Source organism: Physeter macrocephalus, chromosome 7 (assembly GCF_002837175.3).
Source record: "Physeter macrocephalus isolate SW-GA chromosome 7, ASM283717v5, whole genome shotgun sequence".
In the NCBI taxonomy this organism is placed as follows: domain Eukaryota; kingdom Metazoa; phylum Chordata; class Mammalia; order Artiodactyla; family Physeteridae; genus Physeter; species Physeter macrocephalus.
Window position 1 is genome coordinate 91,198,905 of NC_041220.1, and position 21,653 is coordinate 91,220,557.

At 36.4% G+C, this 21,653-nt stretch overlaps 1 protein-coding gene across 4 annotated transcripts in view; it reads right to left on the reverse strand.

Moving 5' to 3' along the window:
• TBC1D19 (TBC1 domain family member 19) overlaps nucleotides 1–21,653 on the reverse strand; it is a 166,912-nt gene that overhangs the window by 114,689 nt on the left and 30,570 nt on the right. For all 4 annotated transcript variants that reach the window (XM_007125144.3, XM_007125146.4, XM_028492081.2 and 1 more), the window contains exons 2-4: nucleotides 20,729–20,801; nucleotides 19,703–19,748; nucleotides 3,873–3,948 (exon numbers count right to left, since the gene is read on the reverse strand). In XM_007125144.3, the coding sequence (XP_007125206.1) occupies nucleotides 3,873–3,948; nucleotides 19,703–19,748; nucleotides 20,729–20,801 (195 nt within the window). The remainder of the gene's footprint in view (nucleotides 1–3,872; nucleotides 3,949–19,702; nucleotides 19,749–20,728; nucleotides 20,802–21,653) is intronic.

Sequence of the window (21,653 nt, forward strand, 5' to 3'; positions counted from 1 at the left end):
ACAATTTGTATGGAAACACAAAGACCCCGAATAGCCAAAGCAATCTTGAGAAAGAAAAACAGAGCTGGAGGAATCAGGCTCCCTGACATCACACTATACTACAAAGCTATAGTAATCAAGACACTATGGTACTGGCACAAAAACAGAAATATAGATCAATGGAACAGGATAGAAAGCCCAGAGATAAACCCAAGTACATATGGTCACCCTATCTTTGATACAGGAAGCGAGACTATACAATGGAGAAAAGATAGCCTCTTCAATAAGTGTTGCTGGGAAAACTGGACAGCTACATGTAAAAGAATGAAATTAGAACACTCCCTAACACCGTACACAAAAATAAAGGCAAAATGATTAAAGACCTAAATGTAAGGCCAGACACTATATAACTCTTAGAGGAAAACATAGGCATAACACTCTATGACATAGATCACAGCAAGATCCTTTTTGACGCACCTCCTAGAGAAATGGAACTAAAAGCAAAAATAAACAAATGGGACCTAATGAAACTTAAAAGCTCTTGCACAGCAAAGGAAACCATAAGCAAGGTGAAAAGGCAATCCTCAGAGTGGAAGAAAATATTTGCAAACAAAGCAACCGACAAAGGATTGATCTGCACAATATACAAGCAGCTCAGGCAGCTCAATATCAAAAAAACAAACAACCCAGTCCACAAATGGGCAGAAGACCTAAATAGACATTTCTCCAAAGAAGATATACAGATTGCCAACAAACACATGAAAGACTGCTCAACATCACTAATCATTAGAGAAATGGTCCGGAGCCTGTGCTCCGCAACAGGAGAGGCCACAACAGTGAGAGGCCTGCGTACCGCAAAAAAAAAGAAATAAAAAGCACAATGAGGTATCACCTCATAATGGTCAGAATGGCCATCATCAAAAAATCTACAAACAATAAATGCTGGAGCGGGTGTGGAGAAAAGGGAACCCTCTTGCACTGTTGGTGGGAATGTAAATTGATACAGCCACTATGGAGAACAGTATGGAGGTTCCTTAGAAACTAAAAACAGAACCACCATATGACCCAGCAATCCCACTATTGGGCATATACCCTGAGAAAACCATAGTTCAGAAAGAGTCATGTACCACAACGTTCATTGCAGCTAGCTCTATTTGCAATAGCCAGGACATGGAAGCAGCCTTTGTGTCCATCGACAGATGAATGGATGGAAAGGATGTGGCACATGCATACAATGGAATATTACTCAGCCATTAAAAGAAATGAAACTGAGTTATTTGTAGTGAGGTGGATGGACCTAGAGTCTGTAATACAGAGTAAAGTAAGTGAGAAAGAGAAAAACAAATACTGTATGCTAACACATATATATGGAATCTAAAAAAAAAAAAAAAAAAAAGGGTTTGATGACCTAGGGGCAGGACAGGAATAAAGAGGTAGACGTAGAGGACGTGGGGAGAGGGAAAGGTAAGCTGCGACAAAGTGAAAGAGTAGCACTGACACATATACACTACCAAATGTAAAATAGATAGCTAGTGGGAAGCAGCCAAATAGCACAGGGAGATCAGCTCAGTGCTTTGTGACCACCGAGAGGGGTGTGATAGGGAGGGTGGGAGGGAGACGCAAGAGGGAGGAGATATGGTGATATATGTAAATGTATAGCTGATTCACTTTGTTATAAAGCAGAAACTAACACACCATTGTAAAGCAACTATACTCCAATAAAGATGTTAAAAAAAATTACAACAAAAAAAAAATCTTCAGTCTTGCAGATTTAGAGACCCACATAAAAAGACTGTAAAAATGTCACTTCTGTGATTTTGATAAATAATTTAAAAATTCTTGAATTTCAAACAAACAAAAAAGAATCAATTACAGCTGACTCTTGAACATCTTGGAGGTTAGGGATGCCAACACTCCACACAGTGGAAAATTCGAGTATAACTTAACATTTGTCCCTCCATTCCTGTGGTACTGCATCTGCAAATTCAACCAGCCCAGGTTAGTGTAGTACTGTAGTATTTAGCATTGAAAAAAATCCACATATAAGTGGATTCATGCAGTTCAAACCCATGTTGTTCAAGAGTCAACTGTATTTCATCAAACATTTACTGAGAGTGTTCTGATGCTGAGGATTAAAAGCACAGTCCCTGCTCTTAAAGGGACTAATTTAGTGCAGGGATCTGCAAACTTTCTGTAAAAAGGCAGATAGTAAAAAATTTAAGCTTTGCAGGTCATAACATCTCTAAAGCAACTATTTAAGTCTGACGTAGTAGTGCAAAAGCAGACATAGCCAATATGTAAATAAAGGAGCATGACTCTTTTCCAATAAAACATATTTTATTAATTCCTATAAGTTTCATGGATCACAAAATATTATTCTTCTTTTGATTTTTCAACCAGTTGAAAATGTTAAAAAAAATAATAAAATTCCTAGCTTGCTACCCATACAAAAACAGGTGGCAGGGCAGATCTGGCCCATGGGCTGTAGCATGCCAACTCTGGATCTAGCAGGTAAGCCTGGAGAGAAAAGAGAGGAGTACCATACATATACACAATACATATATTTACCATTCACATATAGTCTCAGCAACTAGCAGTAGGCTTTAAGAACAGACCTGTTATTTATCTCTGTATCTCTTCAGTCTTAATAGAAAACCAACTTTTGTGTTTTGTTTTTTATACTTATGCTAAAACTGATACTTTCTCTAAAACTTTCAGAAATTTTGCCATAAATTCTTAGACCCAAGCATTTACTTTTATATTCTTGAGTTTATATCTTTACAACAAAAGAGCAATTATTTCGTACATGTATCATGTGATGATTATGATTTATGACACATCGATAATAAATACTGTCTGATTGCTAGCCCTAAAGTACCACCTAGAGATAGAAACATATTACGTATTTCCTCAAATATCTCCATGGTTTTTGTTTATATTGCTTCCTTTCACCCTCTAATTTTGAGGGTTTTTAAAATGAATACAAAAGCAGAAAAAGAAAAACCTGCCTAACATCTACCACTGTGGAGCATGGTAACTCAAAGCAAGCAGAACACTTCTCAGGAGCAGCAGAACTACTATGATAACTGTTGAAGCTGGGTGATGGGTTCACTGGAGTTCTTTGGGGTGTATCTGAAAATTTTCATAATAATTTATGAGACTATGATGGAGAAAGAAGGTTGACTTATGAGGCCCATTAAATGCCTCAGCAGTGTTAGTTAGAGTCCCCAGCACTGTGAGGAAGGCTAATGAATAGTGCCATCTAATAGGCAGGTAGACCACACAGGGCCAAGGCAAAGGCCAGCTAAAAGAATTAGGGGCATGTGATAGAACTTATTAAGTTTCTACTTTAACAGCTTTTTACAGTTTTTCTGTTAAAATTATTTTATTTTATGCTTTTAAAGTGACTTTTAGTTGTTTTCAGTGCATTTTAGATACAAGGTTCATTTGGGTTCTGTAACAGAATACAATTAGTATGTATAACCTGCTGTGGAAACAAATGTTTCAAATATAGTATCAGTAATACTGGTGTCAAAAGCTAAAATTTTAAGGGAAGAGTGAGTCAGTTCATTCCCATTTCATTCCTTTAATATCACAGAACATTAGGAACATATTGTTTCATAATATTTACTTTTATGATATTTTAAATTTTAGGTCAGTATAGTACATGATGTTTTTTTCTTCTACTCAACATTTTCAAGATTACTATATTTAAGTAAGTGCAATCCTTGGTTACTGAAAATAAAGAGTATGCAAATACTATTCACCTCACTTCAGTGGTCTTTACCCAGTCTTCCATATAATAAATATAGTCCTAATATTAATAAGGATCTTTCACTCTGCATTATATAACTTGGTATGGAAAAATAAAATTAAAATGAACAGTAGCCAACCTGTGCTTTCCTCATGTATACCAAAGGTTCTTTAAGATGTTCAGGAGGTGCAGCAGGATGACTGGGTAAAGGAAACCTAGGGACAAAAAGAGGAAGCTGAGTATTATACATTACTCTTTTTAAAAAAAAAAACAAAGAATGCATGCTTTTTTTATTTATTCACTCAATAATCACAGACCTGACAGCCCACTGCCATGTACTGGTTATATACAGGTAAACAGGCCCCTGCCCTCAAAAGGTTTACAAACCAGAAGGCAGGCAAGAAAAACTACAAAAGCACCACAAAAGCATATATAGGGGACAAAGAAGTCAGAGTTATGTATTTGATACAATTTTCCCTTATGCTAAGAATTGAAAAGTATATACATTACTCTTAATAATTAATCAGTTTGCCTGGTTAGAAATTACTTACCTCTGTAGCCCATGATATAAATGAAATAGATGTTTGTTAGCAGTTCTATGTGCTTACACAAGGTACAACAACCTAACAAAACTTTAATTCTTATCCTACTAGTATTGTAGTTTTAAATTAACAATTTAATGACTTGTTACAAGTTAAAGTGAAATCATAAATTTAGGTAATTTTAAAATTATTTAGCTCTGTAAGTGCTCATATGAAAATTCTCACAACTGTTAATTTTTGTATGTAAGTACTATAACACTTAGAGAAATTTTTTTAAGTCTGAAGTCTAAAAAAGTCCATTAACTTACTAATATATCAACTTTTCTCATTTCTCCCTATTTCCTTTTCCATAGGATTGAAATGATAGTAAAAATACTATCTTTTGTAATAGCCATGTTTTAGTATTAATATATTATATACTACATTAATTCACAAATTTAATAAAATTTTAAAAATTTAATGTCTTGAAAATTATGTTTTCTATGTAACATTACATTTTATATTCAAAATGTATTGTTTTTTATTAAGAAAACAGATTTATTTATTCAACAAATATTTGAGCCATTCTAAGTACTAAGTATATGGTAGGATTAAGACAGTTATCTCCTGTTCTTATGTACCTAATATTCTAGTGAAGAAAGAGTCAATATTTATAAAAACAAATAAATAAATCAATAGAATAATATAAAATAGTAATAAGTGCCATGAGAAAATGAGAGCAGGATAGAGTCTAAAGTGATTTGGAAGGGCAAGGAAGGTGTCTAGAAAAGCTAATATTTGAACCAAGACATGGGTGAAAAGGAGCCAACCATTCAAAGATCTGGGGGAAGAACATCCCAAGTAAAAGGACAGCAAGCAGAAGACTCTGAGGTGGGAAAATATGGAATGTTTAAAAATCAGAAAAAGCCAGGATGGTTGAAATGTAATGACTGAGGCACAGAGTGATATAAAATCATAGAGAAGGCAATAGGAGAACACAACAATTTAACATTTACTTAGAGTTTTCAATCTCTTTCACAACATATAGCTCCCATTGAAATTAATCATATAACTTGTACCTATAGCAAAGCAACCATGTTCTAATAATCAAGAACCATACACTGAATTCTCAAGAAATTCCTCATCCAAAGGGGGACATCCAAAGGGGCACACCAGGCAGTTTCACTAACTGATTATTTCTGGCTAATTGTTTATTTCTACTAAAATCTGCATTCCATGTACCTAAACAAATCACCTTTCCCCACTCACAAGTGAAAAAAAAATTGATAATCTCTAGATGCCTCAGTATTTCTTCTTATATGCAAGATCGTTTAAAAGCTATATATTTTATACCACTCACTACATAATTTTAAAGAGACAAGTGATTTATAATTAAATATAACTTAAAAATTCTTCCATTTTAATGGTAATTATTTCTAAACTTAATAAAGCTTAGAAATTTAGGATTGAAACTTGAGAGCACTTACTGATGATCTTAAGGGTTATTTAATGCTCAAAGAAATTTATCCATAAAAAAAGGTAAGAAGTGATAACCCCAAATCATTCATATTAAACCAAAATAAAGTTAGATATTTATTCAATTGTAAATATTTAATGAGAACCTACTAAGAGTTCAAGGTAATAGAGATACAGCAGTGAACAAAACATGTTAAAATCTCTGTCCTTGGGACTTCTCTGGAGGTACAGTGATTAAGACTCCACACTCTCAATGGAGGGGGCACGGGTTCGATCCCTCATCGGGGAAGATCTCATATGCCACATCGCGCAGCCAAAAAAATAAATAAAATGAAATAGAATAGAATACAACAGAATAAAACAAAATAAAATAAAATCTCTGTCCTCATGTATTTTACATTTAGTAATACAAAGAGATGAGGGTCAGTAGATAGGAACAAGGCAGAAACCTGCATATCACTCGACTCCTCCCTCTTCCTGCCTCCCTAAATCTCCATAAATGCCACTCATCTTCTCTACTCCACTGACCCTGTTTTAGGCAACCAACATTTCTCGCCTGCATTCATCTGACAGATTCATAAGCAGTCTCCCCTGCTTCCACACTATTTTCAACCTATTTGCCAATTTGCCTGGCAGTTAGTCAGAAGCAGTGTCTTCCTTATTCACCGGTGATTGTATTTCCAGTGTCTAGCATAAGGCCTGGCACATACTAGATATCCAGTACATTGTTGAATAAATAAAATGCAAATGTGGTTATGTCACTACTTTGCTTAAAATCCTAAAATGGCACCCAAATGCTTTTAGGATCCAGTCTACAAATCCTTGAGTAAGAAGCACATCCTTGCCTAAAGATCTAGCATAATTGTTTCCTATGCCCCTTTCCTCTCTACCTTCCAACTTTTGTTGCCGTACAACTTTTGCTCCTCCAATATACTGCATTCTTATCCACCTCTAAACACCTCTGAACCTGTTGTTCTTTTGTACCTAAAGCACTTTTCTTCTCTACCCCTTCCCCTGACTAAATCCAGCTTCAGCTTTTTGATCTCAGTCTAAGTATTATTTCCTGTGATAAGTCATCATGACATCCCCAATCTGAGTTAGGTGCCTGCCCTACGTACTCCTTGTACTTACCCTATTATAGCGCTTACTATATTGTACTATAATTGCCTCTTTAAATTCTCTGTGCGCCACTGCGATGTAAGCTCCATAAAAAGCAAAGACTATCTGCCTAGCTTGTTCACTATCCTAGCACCTAGCTCTGTACATAACACATAACAAGCATAGAGTAATATTTAAAACTAAGAGGGCAGGGTGGAGTCAAGATGGCAGTGTGGGAAGACGCTGAGTTAGCGTCTCCCCATAATTAGCTTCCCTGCCGGCTGCTGGTGGAGGACCCTAACGCCCAAGGAAACGGGAGGAGCCTCCAAGTGAACTGGTAGGATGTGGGGGGACTGAGGGGGGAGTAAAAGTGGAGGCCAGATAGGATCAGCACCCCTGAGGCTGGGGAGATCAGGAGAGGCACATGGGAGGGGCCCTCAGGGAAGAGTGGAGGAGGAGCTGAGGGCATTTGCCCCACCGACTTGGGCATGGGGAGACTGCTGAGCTCCCAACCCAGTCCCCTGCCCTCCAAGGGCTCCCACTCCCCATGGCTGCATTGGTCTTGGGGGAATAGGAAGGAGGTCGAGGGAATAAAAGGAGAGGCAGGCGGGAGGGCCCCTCTGCAACTGGAGGAACAGGAGAGGAGAGGAGGGCGTTTGCCCCAACCACTCGAGCCTAGGAATCCTGCTGGGCTCCCAGGTGAGTTCCCCTGCCCTCTGAGACCAAGGGTGGGGAGCATACCTGGGCCCCTTCTGTTCCGTTGAGCCTATGCCCCACCTCCCACAGCCCACAGGGCCTTTTCCAGCCCTGTGGGTCCTAAACATAGGCCCTGCCCACTGCCCAAAACTTGCCCTTGCTTAGGTCCCGCCCTCCAGAGCCAAGGCCTTCCCCACCTGCCCCTTTTTTTTCTCTTCCCTCCTCTTTTTTACTACTGTGGTACTGTTGTACCTTCTGGTTGTTGATTCATCTATATTTTTATTTTTATATACTTTCTAATATATCTGTTAGTTTCCTAGTCTAATTTTTTTTAACTTGGTTATTGTTCTCTCTTTTTTTTTTTTTTTTTTTTTTTTTGCCACCCCATGTGGCTTGCAGGATCTTGGTTCACGAGCCAGGGGTCGGGCCCAAGCTCCTGCGGTGGGAGCTCCAAGTCCGAACCACTGGACTAACAGAAAACCTCAGACACGAGGGACTATTCATCACACTGAGGTCTCACAGAGGTCCTCATCTCAGCACCAAGACCCAGCTCTACCCAACAGCCTACAAACTCCAGTGCTGGAAGCCTCAGGCCAAACAACCAGTAAGACAGAAAAACAGTGCCACTCAAAAAAAAAAAAAAAGAGACGGCAAAAAAATATGTGACAGATGAAGGAGCCAGATAAAAACCTACAAGAACAAATAAATGAAGAGGAAATAGGCAATCTACCTGAAAAACAATTCAGAGAAAAAACAGTAAAGATGAACCAAACACAAGGTTGTCCACTCTCAACACTATTATTCAACATAGTTTTGGAAGCTTTAGCCACAGCATTCAGAGAAGAAAAACAAATAAAAGGAAACAAAATTGGAAAAGAAAAAGTAAAGCAGTCACTGTTTGCAGATGACATAATACTATACATAGGAAATCCTAAAGATGCTACCAGAAAACTACTAGAGTTAATCAATGAATTTGGTAAAGTAGCAGGATACAAAATTAATGCACAGAAATCTCTTGCATTCCTATACACTAATGATGAAAAATCTGAAAGAGAAATTAAGGAAACACTCCCATTTACCACTGCAACAAAAAGAATAAAATACCTAGGAATAAACCTATCTAAGGAGACAAAAGATCTGTATGCAGAAAACGATAAGACACTGAAGAAAGGAATTAAAGATGATACAAACAGATGGAGAGATATACCATGTTCTTGGATTGGAAGAATCAACATTGTGAAAATGACTATACTACACAAAGCAATCTACAGATTCAATGCAATCCCTCTCAAACTACCAACAGCATTTTTCACAGAACTACAACAAAAACTTTCACAATTTGTATGGAAACACAAAAGACCCCCGAATAGCCAAGGCAATCTTGAAAAAGAAAAACGGAGCTGGAGGAAACAGGCTCCTGGACATCAGACTATACTACAAAGCTATAGTAATCAAGACAGTATGGTACTGGCACAAAAACAGAAATATAGATGAATGGAACTGGATAGAAAGCCCAGAGATAAACCCACGCAAATATGGTCACCTTATTTTTGATAAAGGAGGCAAGAATATACAATGGCGAAAAGACAGCCTCTTCAATAAGTGCTGCTGGGAAAACTGGACAGCTACATGTAAAAGAATGAAATTAGAACACTCCCTAACACCATACACAAAAATAAACTCAAAATGGATTAAAGACCTAAATGTAAGATGAGACACTATAAAACTCTTACAGGAAAACATAGGAAGAATACTCTGACATAAGACAAAGGATTAATCTCCAAATTTATAAGCAGCTCATGTAGCTCAATATCAAAAAAACAAACAACCCAATCCAAATATGGGCAAGAGACCTAAATAGACATTTCTCCAAAGAAGATATAAAGATTGCCAACAAACACATGAAAGGATGCTCAACATCACTAATCATTGGAGAAATGGAAATCAAAACTACAATGAGGTATCACCTCACACCGGTCAGAATGGCCATCATCAAAAAATCTAGAAAGAATAAATGCTGGAAAGGGTGTGGAGAAAAGAGAACCCTCTTGCACTGTTGGTGGTAATGTAAATTAATACAGCCACTATGGAGATCAGTATGGAGGTTCCTTAAAAATCTAAAAATAGAACTACCATACAACCCAGCAATCCCACTACTGGGCATATACTCTGAGAAAACTATAGTTCAGAAAGAGTCATGTACCACCATGTTCATTGAAGCTCTATTTGCAATATCCAGGACATGGAAGTGGCCTGGGTGTCCACTGACTGATGAATGGATGGAGAGGATGTGGCATATGTATACAATGGAACATTACTCAGCCATAAAAGGAAACGAAATTGAGTTATCTGTAGTGAGGTGGATGGACCTAAAGACCGTCATACAGAGTTGAGTGGGTTGGAAAGAGAAAAAAAAATACCATATGCTTACATATATATATATAATATAAAAACAAACAAAACAAAAAGAATGGTTCTGAATAACCTAGGGGCAGGACAGGAATAAAGATGCAGACATAGAGAATGGACTTGAAGACACACAGAGGGGGAAGGGTAAGCTGGGCCAAAATGAGAGAGTGGCATGGACTTATATATACTACCAAATGTAAAATAGATAGCTAGTGGGAAGCAGCTGCATAGCACAAGGAGATGAGCTCAGTGCTCTGTGACCACCTATAGGGGTGGGATAGGGAGGGTGCGAGGGAGATGCAAGAGGGAGTAGATATGGGGATATATGTATATGTATAGCTGATTCACTTTGCTATAAAGCAGAAACTGACACACCATTGTGAAGCAATTAAACTCCAATAAAGATGTTAAAAAATTTTTTTTAGTAAAATAAAAAAAAAGAATCACAATCTCAGAAATAGAATGGAGGTACGGATTGACAAAAGACAAGAAATGTTTAACAAAGATCTAGAAGAACTAAAGAACAAACAGAGATGAACAACACAATAACTGAAATGAAAAATACACTAGAAGGAATCAATAACAGAATAACTGAGGCAGAAGAACGAATAAGTGAGTTGGAAGACAAAATGGTGGAAATAACTGCTGAGGAGCAGAATAAAGAAAAAAGAATGAAAAGAATTGAAGATAATCTCAGAGACCTCTGGGACAACACTAAACTCACCAACATTTGAATGTAGGGGTCCCAGAAGAAGAAGAGAAAAAGAAAGGGACTGAGAAAATATTTGAAGAGACTATAGTCAAAAACTCCCCTAACGTGGGAAACAAAATAGTCACCCAAGTCCAGGAAGCACACAGAGTCCCATTCAGAATAAACCCTAGGAAAAACACACCAAGACATAAATTAATGAAACTAACAAAAATTAAATTCAAAGAAAAAATATTAAAAGCAGCAGGGGAAAAACAAAATATAACACACAAAGGAATCCCCATAAGGTTACCAGCTGATTTTTCAGCGGAAACTCTGCAAGACAGAAAGGAGTGGCAGGATACACTTAAAGTGATGAAAGAGAAAAACCTACAACCAAGATTACTCTACCCAGCAAAGATCTCATTCAGATTGGATGGAGAAGTCAAAAGCTTTTCAGACAAGCAAAAGCTAAGAGAATTCATCACCATCAAACCAACTTGACAAATGCTAAAGAAACTTCTCTAGGTGGGAAACACAAGAGAAGAAAAAGACCCACAAAAACAAACCCAAAACAATTAAGAAAATGGTAACAGGAACATACATATCGATAATAACCTTGAATGTAAATGGATTAAATGCTACAACCAAAAGACACAGACTGAATGGGTACGAAAACAAGACCCATATATATGCTGCCTACAAGAGACCCACTTCAGACCTAAGGACACATACAGACTGAAAGTGAAGGGATGGAAAAAGATATTCCATGCTAATGGAAATCAAAAGAAAGTTGGAGTAACAATACTTGTATCAGATAAAATAGACTTTAAAGTAAAGATTGTTACAAGAGATAAGGAGGGACACTACGTAATGATAAAAGGATCAATCCAAGAAGAAGATATAACAATTATAAATGTTTATGCACCCAACATAGGAGCACCTCAATACATAAGGCAAATGCTAACAACCATGAAAGAAGAAATTGACAGTAACACAATAATAGTAGGGGACTTTAACATCCCACTTACACCAATGGACAGGTCACCCAAACAGAAAATAAATAAGGAAACACACGCTTTAAATGATACAATAGACCACATAGATTTAATTGATATTTATAGACCATTCCACCCAAAAGTGGCAGAATACACTTTCCTCTCAAGTGCACATGGAACATTCTCCAGGATAGATCACATCTTGGGTCACAAATCAAGCCTCGGAAAATTTAAGGAAATTGAAATTGTATCCAGCATCTTTTCTGACCACAATGCTATGAGATTGGAAATCAATTACAGGAAAAAAAAACTGTAAAAAACACAAACACATGGAGGCTAAACAGTGCACTGCTAAATAACCAAGAGATCTATGAAGAAATCAAAGAAGAAATTTAAAAATATATAGAAACAAATGACAACGAAAACACAATGACCCAAAACCTATGGGACACAGCAAAAGCAGTTCTAAGAGGGAAGTTTATAGCAATTCAATCTCACCTCAAGAAACAAGAAAAATGAAATTTAAAAATATATAGAAACAAATGACAACGAAAACACAATGACCCAAAACCTATGGGACACAGCAAAAGCAGTTCTAAGAGGGAAGTTTATAGCAATTCAATCTCACCTCAAGAAATAAGAAAAATCTCAAGGAAACAATCTAACCCTACACTTAAAACAACTATGGAAAGAAGAACAAAGAAAACCCAAAGTCAGTAGAAGGAAAGAAATCATAAAGATCAGAGTAGAAATAAATGAAATAGAAACAAAGAAAACAATAGGAAAGATCAATAACACTAAAAGCTTGCTCTTTGAGAAGATAAAAATTGATAAACCCTTAGCCAGACTCATCAAGAATAAAAGGGAGAGGATGCAAATCAATAAAATTAGAAAGGAAAAAGGAGAAATCACAACTGACACGGCAGAAACACAAAGGATTGTAAGAGACTACTACAAACAACTACATGCCAAAAAAATGCACAACCACGAGGAAATGGACAAATTCTTGAAAAGGTACAATTTTCCAAGACTGAACCAGGAAGAATTAGAAAATATATACGGACCATCACAAGTAATGAAATTGAAACTGTAATTAAAAATCTTCCAACAAACAAAAGTTCAGGGCCAGATAGCTTCACAGGTGAATTCTATCAAACATTTAGAGAAGAGCTAACACTGATCCTTCTCAAATTCTTCCAAAAAATTGCAGAGGAAGGAACACTCCCAAGCTCATTTTACAAGGCCACCATCACCCTGATATCAAAACCAGAGAAAGATATCACAAAACAAGAAAATTACAGGCCAATATCACTGAAGAACATGGACACAAAAATCCTCAACAAAATACTAGCAAACAGAATCCAACAACACATTAAACAGATCATACACCATGATCAAGTGGGGTTTATCCCAGGGATGCAAGGATTCTTCAGTATATGCAAATCAATCAATGTGATACACCACATTAACAAATTTAGGAATAAAAACCATATGATCATCTCAATAGATGAAGAAAAAGCTTGTGACAAAATTCAACACCCATTTGATAAAAACTCTCCAGAAAATGAGCATAGAGGGAACCTACCTCAACATAGTAAAGCCCATATATGACAAACCCACAGCCAACATCGTTCTCAACGGTGAAAAACTGAAACCATTTCCACTAAGATCAGGAACAAGACAAGGATGACCACTCTCGCCACTCTTATTCAACATAGTTTTGTATTTCCTGGCCATGGCAACCAGAGAAAAAAAAGAAATAAAAGGAATACAAATTGGAAAAGAAGAAGTAAAACTGTCACTCTTTGCAGATGACATGATACGATACAGAGAAAATCCTAAGGATGCCACCAGAAAACTACTAGAACTAATCAATGAATTCGGTAAGGTTGCAGGATACAAAATTAATGCACAGAAATCTCTTGCATTACTATACACCAACGATGAAAAATCAGAACAAGAAATTAAGGAAACAATCCCATTTACCATCGCAGCACAAAGAATAAAATACCTAGGAATAAACCTACCTAAGGAGGCAAGAGACCTGTACTCAGAAAACTATAAAACACTGATGAAAGAAATCAAGGATGACATAAACAGATGGAGAAATATACTATGCTCTTGGATTGGAAGAATCAATATTCTGCAAACGACTATACTACCCAAAGCAATCTACAGATTCAATGCAATCCCTATCAAACTACCAATGGCATTCTTCACAGAATTAGAGCAAAAAATTTTACAATTCATATGGAAACACAAAAGAGCCCGAAGAGCCAAAGCAATCTTGAGAAAGAAAAACAGAGTTGGAGGAATCAGGCTCCCTGACTTTAAACAATACCAAAAAGCTACAGTAGTCAAGACAGTATGGTACTGGAACAAAAACAGAAATATACATCAATGGTACAGGATAGAATGCCCAGAGATAAACCCACGCACATATGGTCACCTAATTTATGAGAAAGAGGCAAGAACATACAATGGAGAAAAGACAGCCACATCAATAAGTGGTGCTGGGAAAATTGGACAGCTACATGTAAAAGAATGACATTAGAACACTATCTAACACCATACACAAAAATAAACTCATGATGGATTAAAGACCTAAATGTAAGACCAGACACTATAAAACTTTTAGAGGAAAACATAGGAAAAACACACTTTGACATAAACCACAACAAGATCTTTTCTGACCCACCTCCTAGAGTAACAGAAATAGAAACAGAAATTTAAAAATGGGTCTTAATTGAACTTAAAAGCTTTTGCACAACAAAGGAAACCATAAGTAAGACAAAAAGACAACCCTCAGAATGGGAGAAAATAGTTGCAAATGAAACAATCGACCAAGGATTAATCTCCAAAATATACAAACAGCTCATGGAGCTCAACGTCAAAAAAACAAACAATCCAATTAAAAAAATGGGTGGAAGACCTAACTAGACTCACCAAGGAAGACATACAGATGGCCAAGAGGCACATGAAAAGATGTTCAACATCATTAATTATTAGAGAAATGCAAATCAAAAGCACAATGAGGTATCACCTCATAACGGTCAGAATGGCCATCATCAAAAAATTTAGAAACAATAAATGCTGGAAGGGTTGTGGTGAAAAGGGAACCCTCTTGCACTGTTGGTGGGAATGTAAATTGTTACAGCCACTATGGAAAACAGTATGGAGGTTCCTTAAAAAACTAAAAACAGAACTACCATATGACCCAGCAATCCCAGTATTGGGCATATACCCTGAGAAAACCATAGTTCGGAAAGAGTCATGTAACACAGTGTTCACTGCAGCTCTATTTGCAATAGCCAGGACATGGAAGTAGCCTTTGTGTCCACTGACGGATGGATGGAGAGGATGTGGCACATGTATACAATGGAATATTACTTAGCCATAAAAAGAAATGAAATTGAGTTATTTGTAGTGAGGAGAATGGACCTAGAGTCTGTCATACAGAGTGAAGTAAGTCAGAAAGAGAAAAACAAATACCATGTGCTAACACATATATATGGAATCTAAAAAAAAACCAAAATGGTACTGATGAACACAGTTGCAGGACAGGAATAAAGAGATAGGCATAGAGAATGGACTTGAGGACACGGGGTGGGAGGGGGAAGCTGTGGCGAAATGAGAGTAGCATCGACATATATACACTACCTAATGTAAAATAGTTAGCTAGTGGGAAGCAGCAGCTTCAACATAGCAGCATAGCAGCATAGCACAGGGAGATCAGCTCGGTGCTTTGCAATGACCTAGATGGGTGGGATAGGGAGGATGGGAGGGAGGCTCAAGAGGGAGGGGATATGGGGACATGTGTATGCATATGGCTGATTCACTTTGGTGTACAACAGAAACTAACACAGTATTGTGAAGCAATTACACTCCAATAAAGATAAAAAACAAACAAACAACTAAGAGGGCAAAGAAGAGCTATGATTAGGACACTTTGGAGGTGCCCAAGACTACCACCTGAGGACTCTTCCAGAGAACACCGTGAATGTCTATAAAGACTTACCCAATCTTGTGGTCTAGTGTAATGTACTCATTATCTAAAATCTTTCCATTTTGGACCCACTGTAGTTCAGCATTTATACCACTCCAAGGTATGGTAGACACTTGCATATATCTACTACAGCAGTAGACTACAGTACATGTTTTTTTATAATATATACATATATAGAAGGTTTAAAAAGGTTTATATATTTCTTTAATTTATATTCCTTAAGGGAAAACAATAGGTCTTCTATTTCTTTATAAACTGCTCTACACAAAATACAGTAAAGAATAGGACACAGAAAGAAATCGGTACATTTTCAATGTAATGACTTTCTTAAATCTTTACAGTAAGTTTAGGATTAACAGTTACACTAAGTTTCCTCAATTCAACAAATATTTTGTGCCAGCATTGGTGGGTGGCTCAGTAACTACTTGCTGACTCAAAATCATTTATTTGATGCTATAGGAGATACTCAAAGAAATGTAAGACATAATTCTTGTTTCAGAACACTTTTTTTTTTTTTTTTTTTGCGGTACACGGGCCTCTCACTGCTGTGGCCTCTCCCGTTGTGGGGCACAGGCTCCGCCCCAGAACACTTTTAATCTAGTTAAGAAACAAGATGTAAATACAGTAAGTCCCCTACATATGAACGAGTTCCGTTCCGAGAGTGCGATCGTAAGTCCAATTTGTTCATAAGAACAACAAAGTTAGCCTAGCTACCCAACTAATACAATCAGCTATATAGTTCCAAACTGTAATAGATTGATAATACATTTCATACAAATAATACATAAAAAACAAACACAAAAAATAAAGAAAACATTTTTAATCTTAACAGTACAGCACCTTGAAAAGTACAGTACTACAGTACAACAGCTGGCATACAGGGTCTAGCATCAAGTGAACAGGCAAGAAGAGCTACTGACTGGAGGAGGGAGAGGAGGTGGGGGATGGTAGAGCTGAAGAATCTCAGCAATAGGAGACGGAGGGCAAGCTGCAATTTCACTCACGCCTGACATTGACGGCACAGGTTCTGGTTCCTTGCTGGAATCAGATGCACGTTTGCATCTTTGAAAGTTCACAACTTGGAACTGGGTATGTAGGGGAACGCCTGACATTGACGGCACAGGTTCTGGTTCCTTGCTGGATTCAGTTCTATCTACCCTCTTGAAAAACCGATCCAGTGATGTCTGGGTAGTAGCTCTTTTTTTCTCATCGAAGATGACAAGGGAGCACTGGATTGCATTCTGAACGGCTGCTGCAACCTTCGTGTACCATTCTACGTTCAGGTCCTGTGCCTCAAAAACTAACAGTGCCTCCTCAGATAAAGAAAATCCTCTTGCCGTTTCCTATGTTGTGAATCTCTTGGGCTTTTCAGTTATTTCTTCTTCCTCTTGTCTCTCTTCCTCCTCTCCCTGGGCCTCCAATTCCATCAGGTCTTCATTAGAAAGCTCCTCTTGTTGCACAGAAAGGAGTTCAATGAAGTTGTCCTTTTGCAGATCTAGCTTGAAATAAAGATACTGTACTACTGTACTCTATACAGTACTGTACAGTAAAGTTCACAAAAGCACAACCACTTGTAGAGGGTGCATGCATGTGACAATGTATGCCAGACACGTGAACTAACTTACGTGATTGGACATGTGAAGGCACGTTCGCATCTTTGAAAGTTCTCAACCTGAAGGTTCATATGTAGGGGATTTACTGTATATGTGAGATGTAGTAAAATGTATGGCTTTAGAATCAGACAGCTAGAGGTGAAACCCTAGCACTGCCATTTACTAGCTATATGATCTTCAGCAAGTTACTTAAGTGGTCTAAGACTCATTTCTCTCTTCTGTAAAATGATGATAATTATAAATTCTACTTCATAGGGTGGTTATAAAGACTACCTAATACAAGGTAATACCTATAAAGTGCTTACCACAGTGCTGGACATAAAATAAGCATTCAATCAATGTAACTTGTCATCAACATAATATTAAGTAGTTATTAACACAATAATAGTTAAACAAAGTAGGCAGTTTTGAAGTGGAAAGAACTAACCTGGGCTAGAGTTACAAGGTTCATGTAATAACAGAATACAGAAATTTTTCTGCTATATTTGTTAAATAAAAATCTGACTAAAATATTTGGAATGATTACTAAAATAAGTAAAATGACATGAGCAAATTCCATGTATGACCTGTATAGCTCACATGTCCACACTTCTATCAGTAATGAGAGTATGGATTTTTTTTTCAGTTCCAATTACTTAACAATAAATATTTCTACTTCACTTTTGCTTTCTTTACTTATCCATCATGGTTTTTGCCAATGAAAAATGCAACAGAATATGCTAAGTCCACTTTATTCTTCTGACTTACGTTAGGAAACACTTCTTCTCACTCCAGATGTGGCCTCCCACATGAAAAGAGCTCCCTCACTGTAACATTCTTGGCCTCTCTCCAGAGCTTTACTCATTACACCACAGAAGAGGTTTAATGCCTTCTCCAACTTTTAAATTTTGGAAGAATAAGCTGAACATACTCACCAATGCTATTTAACTAGAAGGTTAAGTCTATTTAAGCCTGGAGTTCAGTTAAACAGCTTATTTTGCTCTTGCACTAAGCTATGTCCTCCTACCCAGTCTTTACCACAAATAAAAGTATGATTTTGATCCCCCATTTGTCTTTATGTTTTATTTTATTTTCTCAATTTGTTCAGAACCCAAGTGAGGAAAAACGTAGTATTATTGGGCTCCTTCAAATATCTCAACAAGTTATTCAAAATATTCAAAATAAAATATTTATTTAATGTCTATTATGTAGGATATCAAAGATATGACAATGAATGAAATACTGTCCTTGCCAGCAAGTAAAAAGGCACTCTGTCTCACAGAACAATTTTCAGGAATGCATTATGCCACAAAAATAGTAATCATCACTAATATCTCCTCAGATGAAAATCTAATATTTGGAATTATACACAGAAGATGTTTTTATTCTGCCCGTATCAGAGACAAAGACACTGAAGTTACAAGCTTTAACAGGCAGAGAGATAAATCACCATATCCATATTAGTCTAATCAACCCGTGGTATTTCTACTACATTTGGGGAATTTTGAAACCTTACTTGTCATGATAAATGTCTTTTCCTTTGGTGACTAGAACCAAAGGCATGATCACAATCAACTTCAGTTAATAGATAGCATTTTATATGTGACGTTATTTAAGAGGTCAAAAACCAACTCAGAAGATAGCAATAACGAAAGAAGCAAATATTAATTTTAAAAACGTGTGTTTAAGCACAAATCCACAAGCATTCAGCTGAGTCTCTTTGTTTTAGAGACAATTCTGGTAAACTGGGTTATCTCATTTCCCAGCTAACAGCAGATTAGAAGAAGCAAATTGGAAATGGGAATGTGAGAAACTAGAGAATGCTAGAGACATATTGATAGCAGGAAAAAAAAAGAAAAAAAGACTTAAGAACTCTGTTAGATTATAAACTCCATGAAGGCAGAAATTGTGTTCATTGTTCTATGCTATATTCCCAGTGCCTGGTATAGTGCTAGAAATAAATAACTGATGAATAATGGAACCTTAAATAAACTACAAAAGCTAACATTTGGGATCTATATTTTTTGTAATGACAAATAGTTCTGTACACTTCAGCAGACTCTGAGAACAAATCCAGATAAATAAAAACATTAATGTTCTTAATAATGACACCAATTTTTTAAAAAAAGAGTTAATTGTGTTTAAAATGATCAGTTTACAAAGACAGAAGGATAATATCCAAAATGGCAACAATAAGAAGAACATTGGTAAGCTTAAATTATCCAAACTATTAACTAATGAGAAATATCATATTTTCTAATTACACTGGATAAATGAATTAGTATAAAAATTTTGGCAATAAAAAAACCCCACCTATTAATTCTCAGGCAAGACTGTAATTTTTAATAGTATTAACTTACTTGAAATGCCATATAAATACTGAGAAATAATAACAATGAGTACACATAGCAATACTATATTCGTTACTTACAAAGCAAATACAGCTAAACATAAGAGTATCTCAAAATAGGTGGGAAAAACTCACACATTCAGTTCACTATACACAGCATTCTGAAGTTTCTTCTCCCAACCTATTAAAAAAAAGGAATAAAATATACAAACATATTAGTTTTAAAAATAAACATACATTATAATTAAATTTATCTCACAAAAACTTTAACATCACATTCATTTGTGAAAGAACTTTATCAACTTCCAGTTGCTGTGTAAAGTGTTATACTAAGGAATTATTTCTTATATATTTACCAATATCCCTTGGCTAACACTAAGTAGCAAAGTCATCAACATGATTTATTATTATAAAACTATGGCACCATTTTCTTAAGATGAGATGAATATTTCCTTCTTCCACTGTTAAGGTACTCAATGAATGCCAAAATCTTTGGCTATCGCACTACCAGAGCTATGAGAAATGTGCCAAGGGAAGGGCAAGAAATAGCCAGGCACTTGACAAAGATTACAAGTAATTCGTGACAATTAACTAGTCATTAAACTCCTAAACAAGAGAAGTAGATTATTATGAGGCACCATCAGTCAGATCAGTTCGCTTGGCTGCTAACTACTTGAACTTATATGGGCAAGTAAACCACTTAATATCTCAGGTCCCATGTGCAAGGGCTGCTAAACAGCTTGCTCTAAAAAAAGTTGGGATTTTCTTCTGTTTTCTTTGAAAGGGTAGAAAAGAGGAGAGAAAAGAAACATAGGAGAGAAAAGAAGCAGAGAAGGAAAAAAGCCACAAATGAAAGGTAAAAGACAAGTTACTTAACTAGGGAGATTCTTAATACATTCAGGATGTATTTTGACCAGGAAGGTAAACAGTATTTAAAACTGATTAATGTAAAGCAGTCATTCCCACAGTGTTCCTGAATTTTTGCAGCGTTTCTGCAGAAATATCTGAAAGTTCTAATTCTCCCCAGATAGAAACCTATCCAGCCACTGTTTCACAATTTTGGATGAGTAATTGGCTGTGGATACAGTATTCCCTCAAAATAAAGTATTTCCTTATTTTGCCTTAAAGAATCAGAGAAGGAAAAAAAAGCAACTTACAAACCTGATATTTTAAAGAATTCCTTAATATCTTCTTTTAGTGATTCAAGTTTAATCTCAGGTCTCTGAAGACTGGCCTAATTTTAGGAAGAAGAAGAAAAAGAAGAAAGGAAAAGACAGAGGTCAAAAGTAAGTCATTGGGATGCTATTTAATGCTAATGAAAGTTTTAAAAAGGAATGTCCAAATGTGCACACTATTTAAAAAATCCCCTTTGAGGTCAGAGCATCTGAGTATCTGGAATAGCTCATAAGAGAGAAGACTTTTTCACCCACTCTTGAAATAGAGGACCTGTGATAATATACTATAGCCTACTTAAAATATTAAATCTTGCAGCTTATGAATAGTTAACATCTTCACCTAAGCATTTTATTTTTATGAACATTTAACATCTATTTTTCTAATAGGAAAAATACTCAGATTTTATAAATTCATTCTCTTAATATTATACTTAGCATATATAGCACCTACATTCACCTAATAACCAAACACTGTTGCATCCATATAACTGGAGTTTTGAACAGTGTCATCTTTGGATCACTGCTCTGTAAACCTGCATTTGCTGCACATATTTATGGAAAATACATAAAACTACTCACTCACAAATGCTTATTAGTGTCTCTTTCATCTTCAATTGCATGATTTCTATTCTACTGGTTTTTCACACTGTAATTTTTACCAAAAATACTAATTTCTCCAACTTATAATGGCTTCAGTTACCTTCGAAGTGTTCATCTTTCATCACCTAGCTCTCTCTATCAAATTCTAGAAGCACATTTTTTAAGAAGGCATTTCTATTAGGGTATCTCATAAGCATTTTAAATCTAAGAAATCAAAAACTGATCTTATCTTCCACTTAATACCTTTCTCCTCTTCTATTTTTAATCCTCATCCATGAAATTACCATTCACCAAATCTTCCAACTCAGAAA